This window comes from Ammospiza caudacuta, chromosome 12, assembly GCF_027887145.1.
Source record: "Ammospiza caudacuta isolate bAmmCau1 chromosome 12, bAmmCau1.pri, whole genome shotgun sequence".
NCBI classification, from domain to species: domain Eukaryota; kingdom Metazoa; phylum Chordata; class Aves; order Passeriformes; family Passerellidae; genus Ammospiza; species Ammospiza caudacuta.
The window spans coordinates 4,762,584-4,784,676 of record NC_080604.1 but is presented as its reverse complement, the minus strand read 5'-3'; the positions used below and the strand labels follow the sequence as shown (position 1 = coordinate 4,784,676).

Genomic DNA, 22,093 nt, shown 5'->3' with positions numbered 1-22,093 from the left:
GGATTAACATTCTGGACTTCAGGATTACTTGAGCAATTTAATTAGATGATTTAAACATTCTGGGAATCTTAGATGAAGATGGTGTAAAATTGATTTCCATTTACCATGTAAACAAATTCACTTAGGAAGTTTAGGAAGGAATCTCTTAGCATCTGTGCAGCCAAATATCACAATTATTTAAAAAAGGAGCAAGGCTCGAATATGGGGTTTTGTTAATGAAGAATGTAGCTGCTTTGAAAACGTATTCTCATTTTCCTGATGTCCTTCCTCTGCCATCCTTTTTCTCTTCCTTTCTCTTGTGCTTTTCCCCCAAAACGTGTGGTGCTTCTGTGTGCTGCCAGATAGCATCCTGGCATTCCAAGCAGTGTAAAGAACAAAATCCAAAATATTTGCTATAACAATAATGTTTAAAATCTCTCATTCCTTTAGCTCATTTTTGCTGTTCCAGCTATTCCTTAAAATGCAAACCTACTGCAAGAAAATTATGCAACTCTTTTAAAAGTTTATCAAAGGCAAAGTTACCTCAGGGATAGGCACAGCTTTGCTGTCTGTAACTGGGATTTGAGGTTATTGGCCCTCACCAAAGCTCTGATTTAGGGGACGTCATGTTCTCACCAGCAGGACTAACCATGGGCTGATTTCCTTTTAATGGCTAAAAACCTCAAAAGCTGGCATTGAAGGGTTTCTTACTTGGCTTTTGGTGGGTTTTCCCCTCAGAAAATGATGAGGGATAACAACCTGTTTCAGCTATTCCTTAAAATTCAAACCTACTGCAGGAAAATGATGCATTTCTTTTAGGTTATCAAAGGCAAGATTACCTCAGGGAAAGGCAAAGTTACCTCAGGGATAGGCACAGCTTTGCTGTCTATAACTGGGATTTGGGGTTATTGGCCCTCACCAAAGCTCTGATTTAGGGGACATCATATTCTCACCAGCACGAGTAACCATGGGCTGCTTTCCTTTTAATGGCTAAAAACCTCAAAACCCAGCATCAAAGGGTTTCTTACTTGGGTTTTTGATGGGTTTTCCCCTCAGAAAATGATGAGGGATAACAACCTGTTTCAGCTGTTCCTTAGAATGCAAACCTACTGCAGGAAAATGATGCAACTCTTTTAGGTTATCAAAGACAAAATTACCTCAGGGATAGGCACAGCTTGGTTGTCTGCAAGTGGGATTTGGGGTTATTGACCCTCACCAAAACTCTGCTTTAGGGAACGTTCTCACCAGCAATACAAACTGTGGGCTGTGTTGCTTTTTACGACTAAAATCCTGTCAAAGCCGACATTGAAGGGTTCCTTACTTGGCTTTTGGTGGGTTTTCCCCTCAGAAAATGATGAGGGACAACAACCTGGTGCGGCACCTGGACGCCTGCGAGACCATGGGCAACGCCACGGCCATCTGCTCGGACAAGACGGGCACGCTGACCACCAACCGCATGACCGTGGTGCAGGCCTACGTGGGCGACGTCCACTACAAGGAGATCCCTGACCCCGACTCCATCCCTGCCAAAACCATGGAGCTGCTGGTCAATGCAATCGCTATCAACAGTGCTTACACTACCAAAATTCTGGTGAGTAGGTGCTTGGGTTTTTTGGGCGGTTAAGTGAGGCCTAGCAGTGATGCTTTGTGAGGGCTGAGCTAGAACAGAGGCTGGGCAGAGTTACAGAATAAAGCAGGGATTTATTAAAATGGTCTCCTCAATGGATGCACCTTGGGCAGCACAGGAGCCCAGCCAGAGCTGCACCCAAGATGAACCAAAATGGTCCCAAAATGGTCATCTGGTCACAGGTTCTCTCACTTTCTTTAATTTTGGTCTATTAGCTTATTGGAATTAATTGTCCAATTACAGCTTTAGGTTATGAATCTCATCCTTTTTGTTTTTCTCTCTTCAGGCCATGTTGTTTGTGCTCTTGGGCTGAGATTTGGATCATTTGTCCTTGGTCCCAGCTAGAGAAGGAATTTTTTTGTCTCCCTACTCTGTGAAGAAAGTTTACTATTCTTTTATATAAAGCCCAGACCTGTGAATTTTTTGTTTGTATTTTCTACTTTTATTAAGGTTGGGATTGAAGGCACTTGAGAAAGTATTTTATGTTTGGACATAGGTGTTCATTATTTATCAGTGAAACAGTCTTACAGCTCTGAGTTTGGTAGCTTTTTATTAGAAAGGCACAAAATGCCTTACTAATTACTTAACTATATTTTGTTACAAGGTCTTTTAAGACTAAACAGTCTAATTAAGAAATGACACTTAGATAATTTTCTTTTTTAACTTAATAACTGATCTTTTGAAGCTTGCAATGCAGACTTTTATGTTTTATTATAAAATACTACTTAAACTCATGAAGAAGAAGGAAGTGAAGAGTAACTTGCTTCTACTCTAAATCTTTTATCTTGCTTCATATTTATTTTTATATTCTAAAAGGAGGGTTTAAGTTTGTTACTTTGTGATATTACACGCTTTTAACTAACTACACACTTGTAATCTTAGTGCTATTAATTAATTCTGGAAGTCTTTCCTACAGCTTCAGGTTAAATGTAGTGTTTTCTTGTGTCTGTACCTTTCAGCACAGAAAGTTTAAAATTTTCAGCATCTAGGATTCTAACCCAGATCCACAAATGAAAGCAGCACAGAATCTGAAAAATATAAAAGCTAAAACCTCAGGTATCAGCAGAAAGAGGTGTAATTTTTTTTTAAAGTGTTAATTCCCTAATGTGTTATTGTAAATGATGAAGCATTAAATACTGTTGAGGTCTTCAAAACGAGAACAGGTGCTCTAAAAACTGTATATTTTATTGTTTTTTTCAAGGACAGGGATTTATTTAAGAGTGCAAGACCATGAGAAATTAAAAAAAACCTCCTGCTGTCATTAGATTGGGTAGCTCAGTTTTGGTGCAGATAAACTTCGGAACACAAATATGTTGATAACACATCTGGTTTTCACTGAGTCTTCATATGTGCAAAATGATTTTTATGTGTCTAAGAAATTTCAATTAATGCTCAGAAAGCACAAATTGGATTGGTAAATCAGTGAGGTCAATGACCTTTATCCATTCTGGTTTCAGGTGAGTTACATCCTAAGGTATTTTATTCACTCTGTGCAGGAGGCCAGAGTGGAACATATCCTGATTGCTTGTGGCATTGGCTTCTTTTGTGCAGAACTAATTAAGAGACTGAATTTTTTTGCAATTCCAATAGATTTGTTCTTTGAAAGGTCAAGCTGAATGTTACTGTTGCTGTACAAATAGATTTTTTTCTTTCTAGTTTATGAATACGAGTATTGTCCTTTTCATAGGTCTGTGCTGAGCTACAGAATAAAGTCAGGCATGTAGGTGATGTTTGTTTTATAAGTGTTCTCTTAAAATGCAATCAGAGAAAACAAATCCTGTGTGATAACTCAGAGTGGATATTTTATGGCAGCAGCTCCTTAAATTTCATTTGTTCATTTCCAAACCAGCAAGAACAGTTTGTTTTTCCTGGGTAATTCCTGCTCTCACAAATCAATGTAATATTTGATCGCTGGGGAGAGGAAAAAGCACCTTGGTTATTTCAATGTTGTTACAGCCTCAGTCAGCTCAGGTGCTTCCTCCTGGAGAAAGAGAATAAAACACCCTGAAGAGGCAGGATCAGGACAAGGCAAGGGGTTTGACTTTGGGAAGGCTTTGGGAGAACATTCCCAGTGTCAGCAGAATTTTCCTCATTCCCAGGGAGCAGCAGGGCAGGCAGGGGGTTGGTTTTTCAGTCAGGTGTGACTGGCAGAGACTTATACAGAGTTTTATATTTTGCTGTTCATTCTGAGATCAAAGCTAGTACCAAAGTGTTTCTGCTCACCTTCCACACCAGTTCACCCCTCTGAATCCAGAGGAAATCATCAGACCTCCATATCTGCAGCATTAAGTTTATTAATCTGTCTTTTTCTTGTGGTTTATTGAAACATTTCTTGTCAATACTAGTTCTAAAATGGTCTCAATATAATTATCTTTTATTCTGACTTGGCTTCATTGTTCCTTGTTGGAATTAGTTCTATGTTCTTATTTAAAAGAGTCAATATTTCAGCATTTCAGTGCTTTTTAAAATTTGCAGAGACTGATTCTAAGTTGATAAAGGGGTGAAATCCTCTGGATGCAGATCAGTGACTGCTTGAATTTATCTGTTTAAAATTAATGGAGATCTTTTAGATCTTATGAGCTAAAGCTTTGCAACATGGACTCCACGAGAACACAGCTCCAATCTCAGGGGATTTCATTTTATTCACAGTTTATAACAAGCTGACCTTTAAGATGCAGGATATTGTTCCATAGCCCATTTTGCATCCCAAATAAATACAGTAAAAAGCACCTGAGGGAGTTGTTTCCAGGATAAATAGACAGAATTCTTTTCCTTCCTGCTAATACAGAATGCACGCTCGTGCGCTCGTTCTTGCAGCATGTTTAATCAAATTGTGAATTTCAGCTGAAACCCAAAGGGCATTGGAAGGGTTCTGTCGCCAAGAGTGAGTTTTGCATATTCTATTTTTAGCTCTCCAGCTACATGTGTGCTGTAAATTGCTCTTTGTGTGAACTTCTGTTCACAAGGATCACATATGGGACCATAAAATTAGTCAAGATGCTCTGCTGAATGAGAAATATTCCCTCTTGCATTGTCTTTTGATTAAGGGGCAACTGAACCATTGATAAAAATATAAAAAGGGAATAATATCAGTGCTTGGCATAAAAGATTTGAATTTCCCTGAGAAATTAAACACAATTTATTCCAACTGAACAATAGCATCATTAAATATAGCTCTTTTTACTGCTTTCCAAGATTAAGTTGCTGGGTGAGCTGATTTTGCATCCCTTTAGCTTCAGAGCAACTTTTCTGCTGTTGGTGGGAAAGAAAAGGAGAAAGGAAAGAAGGAAATTTCAGGAGAAGAAATTTCAGGAAAGAGGGGAAAGGAAAGGAAATTTCAGGAAAGGAAATTTCAGGAAAGGAAAGGAAATTTCAGGAAAGGAAATTTCAGGAAAGGAAATTTCAGGAAAGGAAATTTCAGGAAAGGAAATTTCAGGAAAGGAAATTTCAGGAAAGGAAATTTCAGGAAAGGAAATTTCAGGAAAGGAAAGGAAAGGAAAGGAAAGGAAAGGAAAGGAAAGGAAAGGAAAGGAAAGGAAAGGAAAGGAAAGGAAAGGAAAGGAAAGGAAAGGAAAGGAAAGGAAAGGAAAGGAAAGGAAAGGAAAGGAAAGGAAAGGGGAAATTGTGAATTGGCAGCAGAAGGGTTTGCAGGAGTTCTCCACATTGTGCTCCTCTATTTACAGGGTGCTTTTCCCTGTTTTTCTGCACCGTGTGTGCCCCACAATCCCAAGCTCTGTCCACAGAGAGCTCTGCAGTGCTGGTGTTGGCAGAGAAGGGCTTGAGGGAGTTTTGGTGACAATTCAGCAGTGACCATCCTTCAGCATGTTTGTGTGAAGCTGTTCTCCAGCAAACCTTGGTGTTCAACATTCCTGTTTCCACCTGGAAATCAAATCAGGCTTTGTGCATTCTGCCTGAGAGCTGTGGTGGGGACAGCAAAGGCTCTGAGAGCAAAATCTGCATTTTGGGAATCCTTTGATTGCTCTCGGAGCAGGAGTACATTGATCTTGGATGCCAAGGAGCAGTGATGAACCAAAACCACTGATTCCAACTTTCCTGTGCAGCTCTTGCTTTCATAATTCCAGTTTTAATTAGAGAGGAATTTCTTCTTTTAATTTCCTGGCTGGGTGTGATGTGCCTGATTAAGACGACACCACAATTAGGGTTTAGCTGAGGGATTTTCAGCACCAGTGGAAAAGTCCCAGCTGGAGCTGTTACTGTGAGGATCTGACACCGACTTTTCATTTGCTGCTTGATGGGTGTGAGGGATAAAAGGCTCCTTTTGCCTGTGCTGGGTGAATATTTGAATTTTTAGTGCTGTTCTGGCTGTGATTTGGTGCATTTGCACAGAGTGGGGCAGGATCTGGTGGCAAACCTTGACCCGAAGGAAGAAACGTCACAGGAAAGTACAAACATTCACTCCCTTCCATATTCACTCCCTTTTCTCAGAGGAAATAAAATAAAAATAGTTTGGTCTATATGTTAGTAAATATTCATCAATTTATAAATGTGAGCTGGGAAAGCTTTTGGTACAAAAATGCTGCTGTTGGATAAAACCTAAAGGAGAAAATGAAATAAAACACAAAGAATACAGGCAATTTTATTGCAGCTGAAAGGCAGAGCAGGTAGATGATAATATATTGGACACCCATAATATACAAAAGCCGTAAGAAGCAATGACATCCTACAAAGGTGAAATGTTGAAAGGAGAAAAAACCAAAATTTTAGCACAATCTTGCTGCTTTGCTAGGATTGATGGAAATCTGTTGCTGGTATTGGGAACATGGATGTGGTAGCCAGGTGAAAGTTTTTTTTATTTGGGAGAATATATTTGCATCCCAAGCAAGATCAGCTCTCTGATTGTTGGGAGACACAATGTTCCTGTCAGGAACGGCCTTTGAGAAGGTGTGCAAAGTGCAAAATATGTCTCTTTCTTTGAGATTTATTTTTTTTTTTATTCAAAGACTGAATTTTATTCATCAAGTACTTGGATAATCTTGACTTTATAAAGATAATGTATTTATTTTGTTATTCAAAGACTGAATTTTATTCATCAAGTACTTGAATAATTTGAATTTTTTAAAAATTTTAATCAGATAAAAAATAGTCCCAATAATAATTATATATATATGTGTATATATATATATGTATGTATATGTATATATGTATGTATATATGTGTATATATATATGTATATGTATGTGTATATATATGTGTATATATATACACATATATATATACACATATACATATACATACATACATACATATATATATATATATATATATATATATATATAATTCCTGGCATTTCCTTTTACCATTCATAATTTCAATATAGTAAGGTCTTCTAAAAAAACCAACTTTAAACATTTTTGGGAATATAGATATTTGGAAGTTTCCTAGCAATAATTTCAAAACTTGAGATGTAGCAGGTATATTTAAGGATTTTTCCATACATTTCCCCACGTTATGTGTAAAGTTTTTCATGATGAGAAGGAGGATTGAAATGTCACTTTTTAAACAATGGTTGCTTGTGGCTTATCTGACACAGAATAGACTTTACCTTTATCTATCTATCTATCTATCTATCTATCTATCTATCTATCTATCATCTATCTTTATATGTATATATATATATATAATTTTTTTTATGTGTCTCTGTACTTATTTACAGTTTGGTTTTGCAAATAGAAAGGAAGATGTAGACCCTGAGTGTCTAGGAAAGGTTTTTTTAATTTCATTTTTAAAAAAGCTCCATCCCCAACAGGTCTCACCTATCAAGAGAAAATCAGGGAATTTCTGTGCCCTGAGGCTACAGCAGCAGAGCTGTCTGCCAGGGGCTCTCTGCTAAATGAAATTGCTGTTCTATGTCACTAGAATTCTGTCTGTCAACCCACGACAATTCCCTTTTTTATTCCAAGGAGAACCATAAAGAAACAGCTTTTGACCTCCAAACTGCCTTTTTGAGTTATTTTGGCATATGGAATTGCAAAGATATTTTTACTCACAGGGTTTGCTTAAAATCTGTTCTCAAGCTCTTTGTTTCTTGTGCTAAAGAACAGATGATTTTCCCATTCATTTTTGCTGCAGGTGAAGATTGAAGCCATCTCATATTTTATCCAGCTCAATTTCCTCATTTCTACTAAAAATGATAAATACTTAAAATAAAATAAATATTACAAATAAATAAAAAATACTTTAATAAATCAAAATAAATCCTTGAAAAAAAAACTCTAGACACAAAACATGAGGACAGAAATGGCCACAAAAGTGGTAAAAAAAATAAATTAGTAAGGATAGATTGAGGAAAGATTTAATTTATGATAATTTCAATGACAACAGAGTCTCTGGCATGGCCTAAATGTTGTTTTTTCCTTCTGCCACTGACATCAAAGCACAAGTGGCATCTCCAGCTGTTGACTGGAAGTGTTTGGCAAAGATCAGTCATTTATTTATCGGGGGGTCAAGTGGCCAGTCCAGGCTGAGCTGCCTGGGCCAGAGCTGTGGGGGCAGAAGAGGGGATGGGAAAAGGAAAAACAGAGTTGTAGGGTGGGTAAATTGAGGGGGAAAACGAAAAACTGGGAACGGAAAAGGGGAGGGAAGGGAAAAGGAGAGGAAAAGAGAAGGAAAAAGGGAAGGAAGAAAGGAAGGGAAGGGGGAAGGGAAGGAAAAGAAAAAAGAAAAGGGGAAAAGAAAAGGAAAAAGAAAAGGGGAAAGGAAATCTCAAGGAAAGGAAATTCCAAGGAAATTTCAAGGAAAGGTAATTTCAAGGAAAGGAAATATCAAGGAAATGGAAAGGAAATTTTAGGAAAGGAAATTTCAGGGAAGGAAAGGAAATAGGAAATTTCAGGAAAGGAAATGAAATTTCAGGAAATTTCAAGAAAGGAAAGAAAAGGGAAAAAGGAAATTGTGAATTGGTAGCAGAAGGGTTTGCAGTTCTCCCCATTGCGCTCCTCTATTTACAGGGTGCTTTTCCTGTTTTTCTGCACCGTGTGTGCCCCACAATCCCAAGCTCTGTCCAGAGGGAGCTCTGCAGTGCTGGTGTTGGCAGAGAAGGGCTTGAGGGAGTTTTGGTGGCAATTCAGCAGTGACCATCCTTCAGCATGTTTGTTTATCTCTGCTTCCTTTCCTCAGGCAATGCTCAAAAGCAAATTCTCCCTTCAGACACTCTGTCACGATTTCATAATTTGTGTTTAAGGCTGGTGAGGAGGAGAAGTGCTATTTGACAGGTATTTTATGGAAGGAGAGGTCTGTCCAAGGTTTTATCCTCACAGGAAATCAGTAAACAGTAAGAAATATTAATGTTTTCATCTTAGCCCATGTAATGACATTGGAGCAGCACATTGGTGCCACTGGTTTTGGATGAGGGAGGAGAAATGGGCTGGAATCACCTTCCTGGACTGTGGAATACATTTGGAGCCCTAAAATCCTCTCCTTCCTGAAAATGGCTCAGAAAAATGTACTGGGAGGAACTGGTGGAGAAATTCAAGATCCTGTTTCATTCCCTGTCTGAGAAACACCAAGGGAATTTTGGGCAACTCATAAAACTCATAAAAAACCAGGTTTTATAGTTGGGATCCTGCAGCCTTAGGGGTACAATAAATTACTAAATATGGGATATCAGGAGAAACACAGAGGAAAATCTGCTTAGCAGAAAATCAGATTCACTTATGGGGATAACCTCCAGCTCTTTCCCAAAAGTGAAGGCTTTAAAAATCACTGTTTCCTGCAAGATGCTCCACAGTGTTTTCATTTGGATTTTTAAATATTGCTTCTTGTTGTCTGAGTTTTCCTTTTCCTTTTCCTTTTCCTTTTCCTTTTCCTTTTCCTTTTCCTTTTCCTTTTCCTTTTCCTTTTCCTTTTCCTTTTCCTTTTCCTTTTCCTTTTCCTTTTCCTTTCCCTTTCCCTTTCCCTTTTTCTTTTTCTTTTCCTTTTCCCATTTCCTTTTCCTTTTCCTTTTTCTAACAAAATATGTTGGGACAGTGAATGATTTGACTGTGTTGAGCTTCTTTTCCTGCCTCTGAAACCCTGTGTGATTTTCAGGGTGGCTTTGCATCAGAAAAGGCATCCCAGTTATCAAACAGCTTCTGGATAGTGCTGCAAGTAATTTATTGGCTGCTTTCAGCACATTAGTTTGGGCTGGAAATTTGTGAAAATTTTCTTTTTGAAGAGCTCAGGTGACAGAGTTAAAATATTGTTTGTTAATACAATATTTTTATTGTATTAGCAGATACAATAAAAAATATTGTATCTGTTATACAATATAACAGATACAATATTTTGTTTATTCCAGCTAAATGGTGCATTTGAGCCATTCAAAATGAAAAATTTGGTTGATTTGGTTGAAAATGGATTGAACTGAATATTAAAAATCTATATATTCTGTAAGAAGTTTGATTTCCTAGGCAAAAAAATTCCTATTTTGGGTAAATTTCTATCTTAATCTGATTTTTTTTTGTATTTTGTTCCCAGTGTTACACAACTGTGTAAGCAGTTGTAAATTATGGATGGGAACAGACAATGCAGGCCAGAGAATCTTTCTAAATATAAGCAAGACAATCATCACCCAAAAAAATCCCCCCAACATATTGAAAACTTTTCCTAAAGCCCTTGCTAAGCATTTTCTCAGGATAAATTAAGCAGGGAAAAAAAAAAAAAAAACCCTCAACCTATAGTGTCCATCTTATTTACTGTGTGAATAATAATTATTAGGGATAATGGATGATGCAGTTAATTGTGGTGGTAATTAGCAGCAAAGTAATGATCTTCACACATCACTTGCCATTGGAGTTGTGTGGAATGGGAGGCACAGAACCAGCTTTTCTCCCTAAATTAGCAGCTGACTCCATAATTGAAATCATTGTGTTTAGGCAGGGCTGGGCTGTGGGAAGCCAGCACAGCTCCTGATCCAGCCCTGACCTTTCTGGCAGGGGCAGGAGGGTTTGGGTTGGCAAAAAAGCTGGGCTTGAATGGAATCTCCTTTTCTTGTGAGTTGGGAGGGCTGGGATGGGGTCAGCGGCCAAGGAAGAGGGGAATTTGGGGGGAGAAGAGGAGAATTTGGGGCAGAATAGGGAGATTTGGGAGAAAAAGAGGGGATTTGGGAGCAGAAGAGGGGGATTGTGGAGAAAAAGAGGGGATTTGGGAGCAGAAGAGGAGAATTTGGGAGCAGGGATGGGGGATTTGGGGAGAAAAAGAGGAGATTTGGGGGCAGAAGAGGGGAGTTGGGGCAGAAAAGGGGCATTTGGGAAAAGGGGAGGTGATTTTGGGGACAGAAGAGGGGATTTGGGAGAAGAAGAGGGAGATTTGGGGGCAGAAGAAGGAGATTTTGGAGAAAAAGAGGGGATTTGGGAGCAGAAGAGGAGAATTTGGGAGCAGAAGAGGTGATTTTGGGAGAAAAAGCGGATTTGGAGGCAGAAGAGGGACATTTGGGAGCAGGGATGGGGATTTGGGGAGAAAAAGAGGAGATTTGGGGGCAGAAGAGGGGGATTTGGGGCAGAAGAGGGGATTTGGGAGAAGAAGAGGGAGATTTGGGGGCAGAAGAGGGGTATTGTGGAGAAAAAGAGGGGATTTGGGAGCAGAAGAGGAGAATTTGGGAGCAGAAGAGGTGAATTTTGGGAGAAAAAGCGGATTTGGGGGCAGAAGAGGGACATTTGGGAGCAGAGATGGGGATTTGGGGCAGAACAGGGGTATTTGGGAGCAGAAGAAAGGATTTGGGAGAAAAAGAGGGGATTTGGGAACAGAAGAGGAGAATTTAGGAGCAGAAGAGGGGGACTGGGGAGCAGGGATGGGGGATTTGGGAGAGGAGGTGATTTTGGGAGCAGAAGAGGAGGATGTGGGAGAAGAGGAGGGGGATTTGGGAGCAGAAGAGGGCATTTGTGAGAAAAAGAGGGTATTTGGGGACAGAAGAGGAGGATCTGGGAGCAGAAGAGGGGTTTTGGGGCAGAAGATTTCATCACCTTTATTTCCTCAAGTGACAGAGCCCAGGGTAACAAACACCTCCTTCATCCTGGCCTCCGTTGCCTTCAGTTTGGTCATTGCAGATTCCATCAGTTCCTGATGGATCAATATTCACTGCAAGCTTTTAAGCAGTCTAAAATCACTTGGAAGCTCTTTATTTATTATAATATCATTTTATACATTTGGTTTTCCCCCCCCCCCTTCTCGCTGGTATGCAAATGAATAAATTAGATTTTGAACTTGCTATGATGCAACAAATGTTTTCCAAAATAGAATTTTATTTTATGTAATTTATCTTATACTCACATTCTTATTCTGCACAAATCTTGTCTTGCCATGAGAAAATTCACCTGTGGGGATAACCTCCAAAAGTGCAGCCTTTAAAAATCAGTGTTTCCACAGTATTTTCATAGGGGTTTATAAATATTGCTTCTTGGCTGAGCATTTTAGGACTCCTTTTTTCTTTTATTTTCCACAAAAATGATGCACAATGAATGACTGGAGTGTGTTGGGCTCCTTTTCACCCTGCTGAGGTGAAGCCATCCCACCTGATGGAGCTGATGGATGTGCTGGTGGGGGTGTGCTGGTAGCACTTTTCAGGGAATATTCTCAGTGAACGTTTTCCTGCTGGGAGCTTTTGTTTTCACATGAGTTGGTGTAAACCAATTACTTCAGGCACATTTTGGTTTAATGTGAGTTTTCTTTGTGCTCTCAGTCGTAGGGACAGGAAGATAATACCTTCCAATGCGATGATTTAATCCCAATTTCACAGAAAATGGGGGTGCTTTTATGAGGTACACAAACAGGCTGATTAGAAATCAATGTGGTGGGTGAATCACCTCCTAATGAAATAGGAAATTAATTCCCTTTCACATTTATGTTGCGTAAATATATAGTTTATATACAATGCAGGTTTAGTATGTTTTCTTTTTACTCTCAGAGCTCCAATGTGGTTTATTCCTCTGGGATAAAAAATCAAGAATCACCAAAAACTGCAAATGGTACAAGATCTGAAGTGCAATGGATCAGGAATAAAGTCTGACAGGAAATGTGTTGATTTCAGGGAAATAAATGCAGGAGTTATTTCCAGTCTTGAACACATCTCTAAATGGACTTTCATTGATGTTCTTTGTGACTGACCTTGCACTTCACAAGATCTATTAATTTGCTTTTAATGTAAGCAAAATTATATTCTTTTTGAGTCACAGATAGCTTAGAAAATGGGTATTAAATGTATGATAAGTAAAATCAATGCTTCCATTTCCAGTTCCTGCTTTCTCCTGCAGGTAAAGCCCATTTTTCTGTCAAGCTTGCAGTTTTCTCTTCTTGTGTGTGAAGCTTTTGGCTCCTTTGGGATACAACCAATTTTACGTCTGGGTTATTTGTGGGTGTGGGAAGGTGTCCAAAAATCCTGGGCATTTCTGCTTTTAGGACAGCAAAAGCTCTAGGATGGGTGGAAACTTGGAGAATTGTTCCCAGGGATCCAGGAGGGGCTCTGGCTTCCCAAAGGCATGTGGCTGTGATGGGTCCACATTCCCAGGGCCATGGGACTGACAGGGAGCAGGCAGGATGTGTGTCCCACAAAATCCTTTTCCCAGCTGGAGCCTTGCAGAGGAAACAGGAAGTTTTCAAATTTTATAAGGATTATTTTAACTTAGCCATCTAGTCCCTTAGCATCACTGAAAAAATGGCAGAGCTGCTGTGCAGACACCTTGCATGGAAAAGAATCTTCTAGAAATTATAAAAAATTATAAAAATTAAGATAAAGGGAATAAGCACTGTGAGCCTGCCTTAAATAAATTGAATGGGATAAATTGAAGAAATCTGTGAGCCTGCCGTAATCAATGGAAGAAATGGAATGGGGTAAGTGGAATAAATGGAAGAAATGGAATGGGGTAAATGGAATAAATCTTAAAAAATGGAAGAAATGGAATGGGGTAAATGGAATAAACCTGTGAGCCTGCCTTACCTGTGCAGGTGCAAACACACAGAGCAGCAGAGTGTGCCTGGCTCCTGGTGAGTCCTTGTGGGGACACTGGGACACCTTTTCCTTGGGAAATTCTAGATGAGAGTTAGGCAGAGGATGTGGCTCATTGGCCATAGCACCAAGGAAAGCTTTGAGCATGTTAAACAGCTCCACGGCAGAATTTTTTATTTTATGCCACTGTTATTTTTCTCTCTTTTCCATTTATTCCATCCCCCTCCATTTCCCCTCACTCCAAAGGCTGGCAGTGCTCAGTGCTGGTGTGATAGGGGCTGTGCATTTGGAAGAGGTGAGAAATGAGATTTTTTTCTGGGAGAATTTTTTCTCTAAAAGAAGGACAGGATGTTCCAGCTCTCCATCAGTGCTGTCCCGTTTCCTCCTGAATGAATAATCAGGCACAAATTGGCCGCAGCCTCCGTCTGCTGCTCTGCCCAGTCAAGGCATCACTCCTGGTGTCCTGACAAGGAGAGGGCCCGGCCACAGGACTGAATTCACAATGCATCCCAAACATTATCCCACCAATCATGCAAAAAAAATCCCTCTGAGAAAATATATTAGCCAAGCATGGCTCTGACAGATTATCTCCACTTGAGCTCATCCATTTGCCTCCCAAACCCCAAATGGAACAGACCCAAACCAATTTAAAAATAGTCGCAGCTGATACGTGCTGCTAAAGAGGAGCACATTTTGTATCAGCAGTGAAATTTCTGCTCTTGGTGGTTTTGGACTCCTTTGGAGATGGGTGCTTGAAGAACCCTTCTCCTTACTCTGGAAATGAGTACTATTAACAGAGATCTGTAATTATGACGGGCTATAATCAGGAGCTTCAATCAAGTGAAAAAACTTCCTTTTCCATGTGGCTACATTTGCTTTGCACTCACTAAATTTAGCTCCTTCCACTGTACTAATTGTTTGTAGCTGTGGTGTCACCAGAAAGGCAGCAAGGATTAAGATTAATCTTTGCTTTGGTTTGGTCTTTCTAGAAATTTATTTCCCCATCTGGTTCTATTTAATAGCAAAACAGACAATCCCCAGAGTATTGATAAGTTTTCTGCATGTGAAAACTGGATGGACAGATCAGCCACCTGTAAATTCTCTTTCTTTTATGGAAATTCAGGTTTTTGATTCCTGTAAATTCTCTTTCATTTATGGAAATTCAGGTTTTTGCTGCACATCTTTAAAGGTCAGGCATTTTCTGTTATTTAATGCATGATTAAATGCTTGTACATTATGGTTATTATCACAGTTCATATTTTTCAGATGGTGGGACTGGGTTTTGGTGGATTTTTGATGAAATTCTTGTGCATTATGATTATTGTCACAGTTCATATTTTTCAGATGGTGGATTTTTGTGCAAGGGGATGGTTGGTTGATTGGTTTTTCCACTCCTAATTAGCTAACAGAAGTATAGAGGAGGCAATACAAATAGAAATGAGAGTGGGTAGATACCATGGAATAGGTGATGGGTTTTACACTTTGTGGTTGAAATTCATGCAGGATTGCCAGGCAAAAACCGGCACGAGAGGCAACTCAGGCTACCAGTGGAGGTGTTTTTAAAAAATGTTATTAATTTTGATTAAAAGAGTAAAATAGTTGACAAAAGGTGATAAGATTTGAGCATCACATGGTCAGAATTATTGAATATTACTATTGGCTTGGTGGGAGAAAGGATTGAGATGTGAGGGAAAAATCTGTTGATAAATGATTTAAATGTGTAGTAGAGTGGCTCCAAGGACATTTTCCAAACGTACAGATGCTGCTTAGACTGAAGAAAATGTAACTCTGCTTCCTTAAACCTAAAAGGTGAGGTTTCAGCCCTAAAGCAGTTGCTTGAAGGCTTTTACTGTTGGTCAACCCCATGTAAATCCCAGTGTTGGGTCTAATTTGGAAATATGCTTTTGGAACTGGGGACATTGCCTTGGAACTGGAGTTTCCCTACATAATCCAGGCAGTTTCTGTCCTGTTTGCTCTGCCTGCAGCTCTCACAGAGCCAGCCCAGGCCCAACAGGCAGTAAAACCTGAGTTTAACAGATCCAACCTGAGTTTAACAGATCTAACACTGGGATTTACCCAACAGATCTAACCAGGCCCAACAGGCAGAAAAACCTGAGTTTAACAGATCCAACCCAAGGCAGCAGCTCTTGGGTGTCATTAATTACAGCCCTGCCATTAAGTGCAATTTCTCCTTTGAAATGAAAAACGCTCAGCTTGGTTGTTGCTTGTGACAATTTGGGGAGTGTTTGCCAAACTACTGAAGAATTCATTAGCAATTTATAAAATCTCTTAATCTGCTCCTATTTTTGCCAGTTTGGTTTAGAAATTGTCCCTTTGTCACTGTGGTCTGAGTTCTGCTGATATTGGTGACAGAAGTGCTGAGGCTTTCTTTACAGCAAACTCAAACAGAATCCTTGTATTTAGACTGTATTTAAAGTCAATTATTTGTTGATTAAAGTAAGTTAGTAACAATTGCTGTGCCTAATTACTTTGATTATATAGGTTACTTGTCAACAGTTCTTGTTGCTCTTAAAGCTGGGATGGTGCCAGGATAAATCCAACCATTGCCAGTTCCCTGGGGCTGCACAAAAGGACAGGAGTGCAGGTTTTTAGTGGCCTTGTCTGGAAAGAGAATAGGGAATGTTCCAAATTTAGAGCTAAATTGTCATGAAATGGCACATTTTAAGGGACTGTAGAAATGGGTTTGATCAATAACAATAGGAAGATCCCTAAATAACACAGATGAATAATATCTTATAGTGCAAAAAATATGCCAAGACTCCTCTGAGGGAAATGTGGAGAAAAATCTGTGCCAGTAAAATTCAGTTGAATTTCATCTGGAAACAGCAAGGCTGGAGGATCCTAATCATAATTAGGAATTGATCAGTAGTGTCATAACAAGGCAGAGTTCCTTCTTTGCACTGTGGTGTGGTGCGTTAATGTACCCCTGGTTAAACCCAGCCACGAATTATTGTCATTTGGAATGGAGAGGTTTTTCATAATTAGTTTTGGTTTTTAAATTAAAAGACTCCCAGCCTTCTGTTTTAATTATTTTTGTCTTGAAAATAATTTGACAATTTATTACAAAAGGAAAAAGTTCAAATGAGAGAACCAGAAAGGATTAGGAGATGGAGAGGAATAATTCATATCTTTATGTTATGGATTCACTGCTGAACTGTGATGCATAAAAATGTAACATCTCTGTCACTGTTTGCTTCCTTACAATAGGTATTGTTAAATTACATGTGCAGGACCTTATAAATAGATATTCTTAATTTTTAAAAGTTATCGGTTGTTTTGTTTATAGTTTGAAACCAGAAAACCTTGCTCTGGTCCAAATTAAATTAATTACATCAATAAATGCAGTTAAATTAAGCTTTGTTAACTACTTCTGCTAGAGCTATCCCTCTATTTATCTGGTTGTGAAACTGAAAGAAATAGTAATTTTTGTTTGAATTAGTGATGAGGGTGGTCAAACATTGGCACAGGTTGCTCACAGAAGTTGTGGAGTCTCCTTCTCTGCAGATATTCAGAATCCCACTGGACACAGCCCAGAGCAACTCTCTAATTTTTCAAAAATTGTGTATAAACCTGACATGTCCATCTTAAACCAGTGAGAAGAATTAAAAATTTTCATGTTTGTGGAAGTATTTTTTTGCCCTTTTTTTTAAAGTGAAACAAAGGCAGATGGATCCTTAAATTAAAAGGACAATTAAATGATTTGCTATTAAAATGGCGGGGTTTTTATTAAAAAACTCTGTGAATGTAAAAATAGGTGAGCTTCAAAGAGAGGGGGAGTGGGGACTGTGACACCAGCCTCTCAGTCTGTTCTTCATGCCTGATTTCCCTTTCTTGCAGAGCCACTCGTGGGGGAATTCATGGGCTGCATCCTTTTTTCCCTGTCCCTGTTCTGTGAGCTGAAAGGAGCACGAGTCCATATTCACTGAGCCACATCAGCGCTGCTCCCTCAGCCTCGCTGCTGGGAAATGTCACCCTGATCCATTGCATAATTCCAGCTGGCCCCCTCTCAGGGGAGCATTGCCTTGCTGGAGTTGCAGGCAAGATGCTGAAAAGCTCAGTTTTTATATCAATTTATAGCTGACCAAACTTGGCCCCGCCTCGAGCAGCAGCAGGAGAATGATGTGGTGCAAAACGTTCCCTTGGTTTGGGCATCGTTTTCAGATAATAGGGAAAACCATTTCTGATAATAGGGAAAAACATTCAAATTATCCCCCCAAAAATGAAATAATTACCCTGCATCCCAGCTAATCTGAGGGAGGAAGCCTTTGAATATCCTCCAACTGTGGGAGAGCTGATGGTGTGACGGAGTTGTACCATCAGTTGTACCTGGATAATTCCATCACACATGAACCTGTTCTTAAACTGGTGCAGGAATGAGGCAAAAATTCCTGCTACCCTTTTCCTAGGCAGTTTGGGCAGATCTGATATTTAAATAGGTTAGATAACCATGAGGGATATTAAACCTGAGGGAATTCAGGAGTCTCACCAGCCACTAATGTTGGTTTTCCTAGAGATGAGGCAACTGAGAGGCATTTTAAAAGATTTTATTCCATTATCAGTCTCGATAAAGAGTGAGACACAAACTCAATGCCATTCCATCAGAACCAACCCATTTCTTGGTTACAATCCCTTAGAAATGTTTTTCCCTATTAGCTTTTGCCAAATGATGCTGCTATTGTTTCTTATACCAATCACCCATATTTTTTTCTCAAGTGGTCCTGCTACAGTGCATTTTTCACAGCATGCCACCATAGCTCCCATCAAAACTCACTTTTATTTTTATTCCTCATTAAAACAATGCATCTCTCCTTCATATTATAAGTCTTTACACCGCAAAAAACCTAAATACACACAATCTTCCCTTCACAAATATAACAGTAATCATAAATTCACTTTACAAACACAATATAACTCCTCCAATTCCTATAAAACACCCATAAGTACTACTAAATTCCAATCACTCAACCAAAACACATAAAAAATTATAAAACCATCTACACCAATATCCAACATACCTGTAATATTAATATTATAATTATATCTATATATAATTACACCTATATGTAATAATACCTATAATATTAACTATTTTACCACAATATATTAAACTACGAATCAATTATAACCATTCAGTACTAATACATTCCACCCAAAAACCATCAAATACTAAACCAAAACAGTCATACTAGAGCAACCTCTTAATGTAGAACTCTGTTCTTATGAAATAATCTTGTTTACATTTTTGATTCCAGTCTTCAGATTTTGCATCCCCTGTGGATGTTTCATTGTGCTTTCATTTTAGTTTGTCTAGGTGCGGGATGAGCTGGCAATTCCTTCCCTGCCAGCCAGGGTTTGGAATAAATTCCCTTGGTTTTGAGAGTTTTTAGTGGTGGCTGCAGGTGCCTAAAGGAAATAGTGAGAACTCGAGGTGATTTGTTTGGTGCCATTTTCCCCAGAGATGGAGCTGCTGTGGATCTTGGGGTTTTGTGGGTGATGGGAAGCAGAAGGAATTAGCTTCTAAATCCCAGTTTTTGTGTTTTCAGACGTGAAATATGGGGAACACCACCAATAAAGGGCAGCTCTGGTGAAATTTTACCCATTTATTTATTTAGGTGATTATTTATAATTTACCTCTCTGCTTCTGCTTTGGTTCAGTCCTGTTTGATTCCTGGGAATGCTGCTGATGAGCTGGATTACTGATACAATCACTAAAACCCATTTTTTTCTCTCGATCCTCTTCCTTCCTCCAATTTTGAGTTCAAACTTTCTCATGTTACAACAGCCCCGTGCCCTCCTGTCTGCTTCAGAGATGTTTAAGTGTTTAAATCATGCAGGAAATATATCAGGAGGAAAGGGAGAGAACTGGCAATCCAGGGGGAATTAGCAAAAACCACTTTTCCCTCTCCCATCACCTTCTGTTTGATTCTCTCTCTGAAAATTCCTGGCACTGTGAGAGGTGAATGTTGTCTTTTTTTTCCTCTTCTCTGTCAGAAGCTCTTTACAATCAAGGGCCTGGTTAAGCCTGTAATGATTTTATTTTAGAGAAGCTGTATTAACACTGCTAAAAACATTTAATATTTTTCTGTCTCCTGTGCTAGCACTGTGTAACACCATTATGTACCACATGTAACAAATCCAAGAATATTTGGAAAATATATCCAATCTCAGGTACCAGGGCATGTAAAGCATCTGCTAAAGGCTTTCCAAACATTTTTTTGTTTTCTGGTTTTGAGCTTATTTCCAAATGTATGAGACATAGGGCTTTGAAATTCTGGATGTGCAATCATTGGACCCAAAAATGGTGCAAACTTGTCAAAGTCAGGGATTCAGAAGCTCATTCTCCTTAAGGGTTGTGGACCTCGAGGTCTTGGGAATTGAAGTGAAGGGAGAGATCTGTATCTGCTCAGTGTAAAAATATGTTTAATTTTTTGAAGGTTAAAAGGAGATCAATTTACTTTCTGATGAACAGGTGATATAAGTGAACATGAATATAAGTGAATATAAATATAAGTGAATATGAATATAAATGAATATAAATATAGGTGAATATGAATATAAATGAATATAAATATAAGTGAATATAAATATAAGTTAATGACAACACTGATGTGAAGCTACTCAGCACTGTGCAAAAGAACAGGAAAAAACCACCAAAGCTTCAAAGTTTTGAAGTGTTGGGCTTTAAATGCAGTGAGGGAGCTCAGGGCAGTGTGGAAGTCCTGCAGTCCCTGGTGCCAGGGAGGTTACACAACCAGCCCCAAGTTCATAACTGCTCTTCTCCAATCCCTTCTGCTGACCCCAATTCAAGCTGACTTTTGACTTTATTTCAACTGAATTTCAGCAGTGCTGGTTGTGAGCTGGGGAGCAGCTGTGTGGTACCACAAATCATCCTGCTCTGTGTAAAAAACAGGCACCTTGTTCACCATGAGCATGGAAACCTCACAGAAACTTCCAAACTGTGCAAGGACAAATTGTCACCAATGATATTATTCCACGTCTGCCCTCGAAGTTGCAAGGATCCCAGTCTATACAGATAGAAAAGCTGATTTTTATTCCTACATAGAGACCTTGTGGAAATAAATTCACAGCATTTTAAGGGTGCACAGCTGTGTCTGTGTTCACAGGGTCCGAGGAACAGGGAAGAGATGAGGATCTGACTCCATGTTTCAGAAGGCTGATTTATTATTTTATGATATATAGTATATTAAAACTATACTAAAAGAATAGAAGCAAGGATTTCATCAGAGGGCTGGCTAAGAATAGAAAAGGAATGGAATGATAGCAAAGGTTTGTGTCTCAGACTCTCTGTCTGAGCCAGCTGGCTGTGATTGGCCATGAATTAGAAACAGCCACATGAGACCAATCCCAGATGCACCTGTTGCATTCCACAGCAGCAGATAACCATTGTTTACATTTTGTTCCTGAGGCCTTTCAGCTTCTCAGGAGAAAAAATCCAAAGGAAAGGATTTTTCATAAAATGTGTCTGTGACACACAGCTGCTGCCAGGTGTTAGCAGGGAATCTGTTCTTATCCCACTCCAGGGGTTGATGGATTTCTGATTTTCCTCCCCATATCATCTCAGGGGGAAGGGGTAGTGAGCAACAAGGCTCCTTTTGTGGTTTCCAGCTGGGGTTAAACCATTGCTCTGGCTCCAGAATCCCAGAGAAATTCTAAACACAAATTCCAAACCAGCTGAGGGCTGGTATTTCACTGCCTTCCTCTTGCCAACAGAGCTTCTAGAACCGTTTCCAATTTTGTAATGGGAAAATGTATTTAGTCAAACAAAGTTTTCAGTTCTTAACCTTGGCTAAAAAAGACTCACCCCTTTCATTTCGCAGCTTTTCTCTAAGAAAAACAGGCAAAATCTCTGTTGTTTGAGCTTGAAGTCAGTGGAAGAAAGCTATATCTGCAAAAAGCTGGAACATTTGGGTGTAAATTTGGATGTTTTAATCTTGCTTTAGATGTCTTACATTAAAATATTGATTAAAATTATGTAGCAAGGGAATCTCTCTGATAGGACCACAGTTCTTTAGTAGTTCTTTCTGCAGTATTAGGAATTCAAAAATAAAAATATCATGTGGTTTGAACAGCATTCAACCTTGTTGGTTGTTTTAAATTTTACATATTAAATTTTTAATTATACAGAGAAAAATTCCTGTGCATCCTGGTCCATTTTGTCTTTTGTTTGAGTAAGTAGAGTATGAAGTGGAAATCTTTTGCAATTTAATTTTAAAAAGTTTTTGGTTTCCTCTGTTTTCCTGTTGAGACGTTGGGCTGAAATAGAACACTCAATAGTGATATGTTATTCTAGCAAGGCTCATTTACAATGTTAACAAATTAGAATATTTAATGTCATTGTTATTCTAAAGGAGTAGTTCAACCTGTAGAACACAGGAGAGTTTCCTACAAATTAAGGCTTCAGATAATATGGAAAATCCTGACATTTTTATGTAGAAGGACTTCTTGGGTCTTCTTGCAGAGAAAAAAGGGAGATTTAGCAAAGAGTAGGTCAAAAATGGGAATTATTTCCT

General features: G+C 39.0%; 1 protein-coding gene across 1 annotated transcript in view; it reads left to right on the top strand.

Moving 5' to 3' along the window:
* ATP2B2 (ATPase plasma membrane Ca2+ transporting 2) overlaps positions 1–22,093 on the top strand; it is a 403,728-nt gene that overhangs the window by 323,344 nt on the left and 58,291 nt on the right. Inside the window, exon 13 of the mRNA XM_058813217.1 lies at positions 1,328–1,570. Coding sequence (XP_058669200.1) covers positions 1,328–1,570 — 243 coding nt within the window. The remainder of the gene's footprint in view (positions 1–1,327; positions 1,571–22,093) is intronic.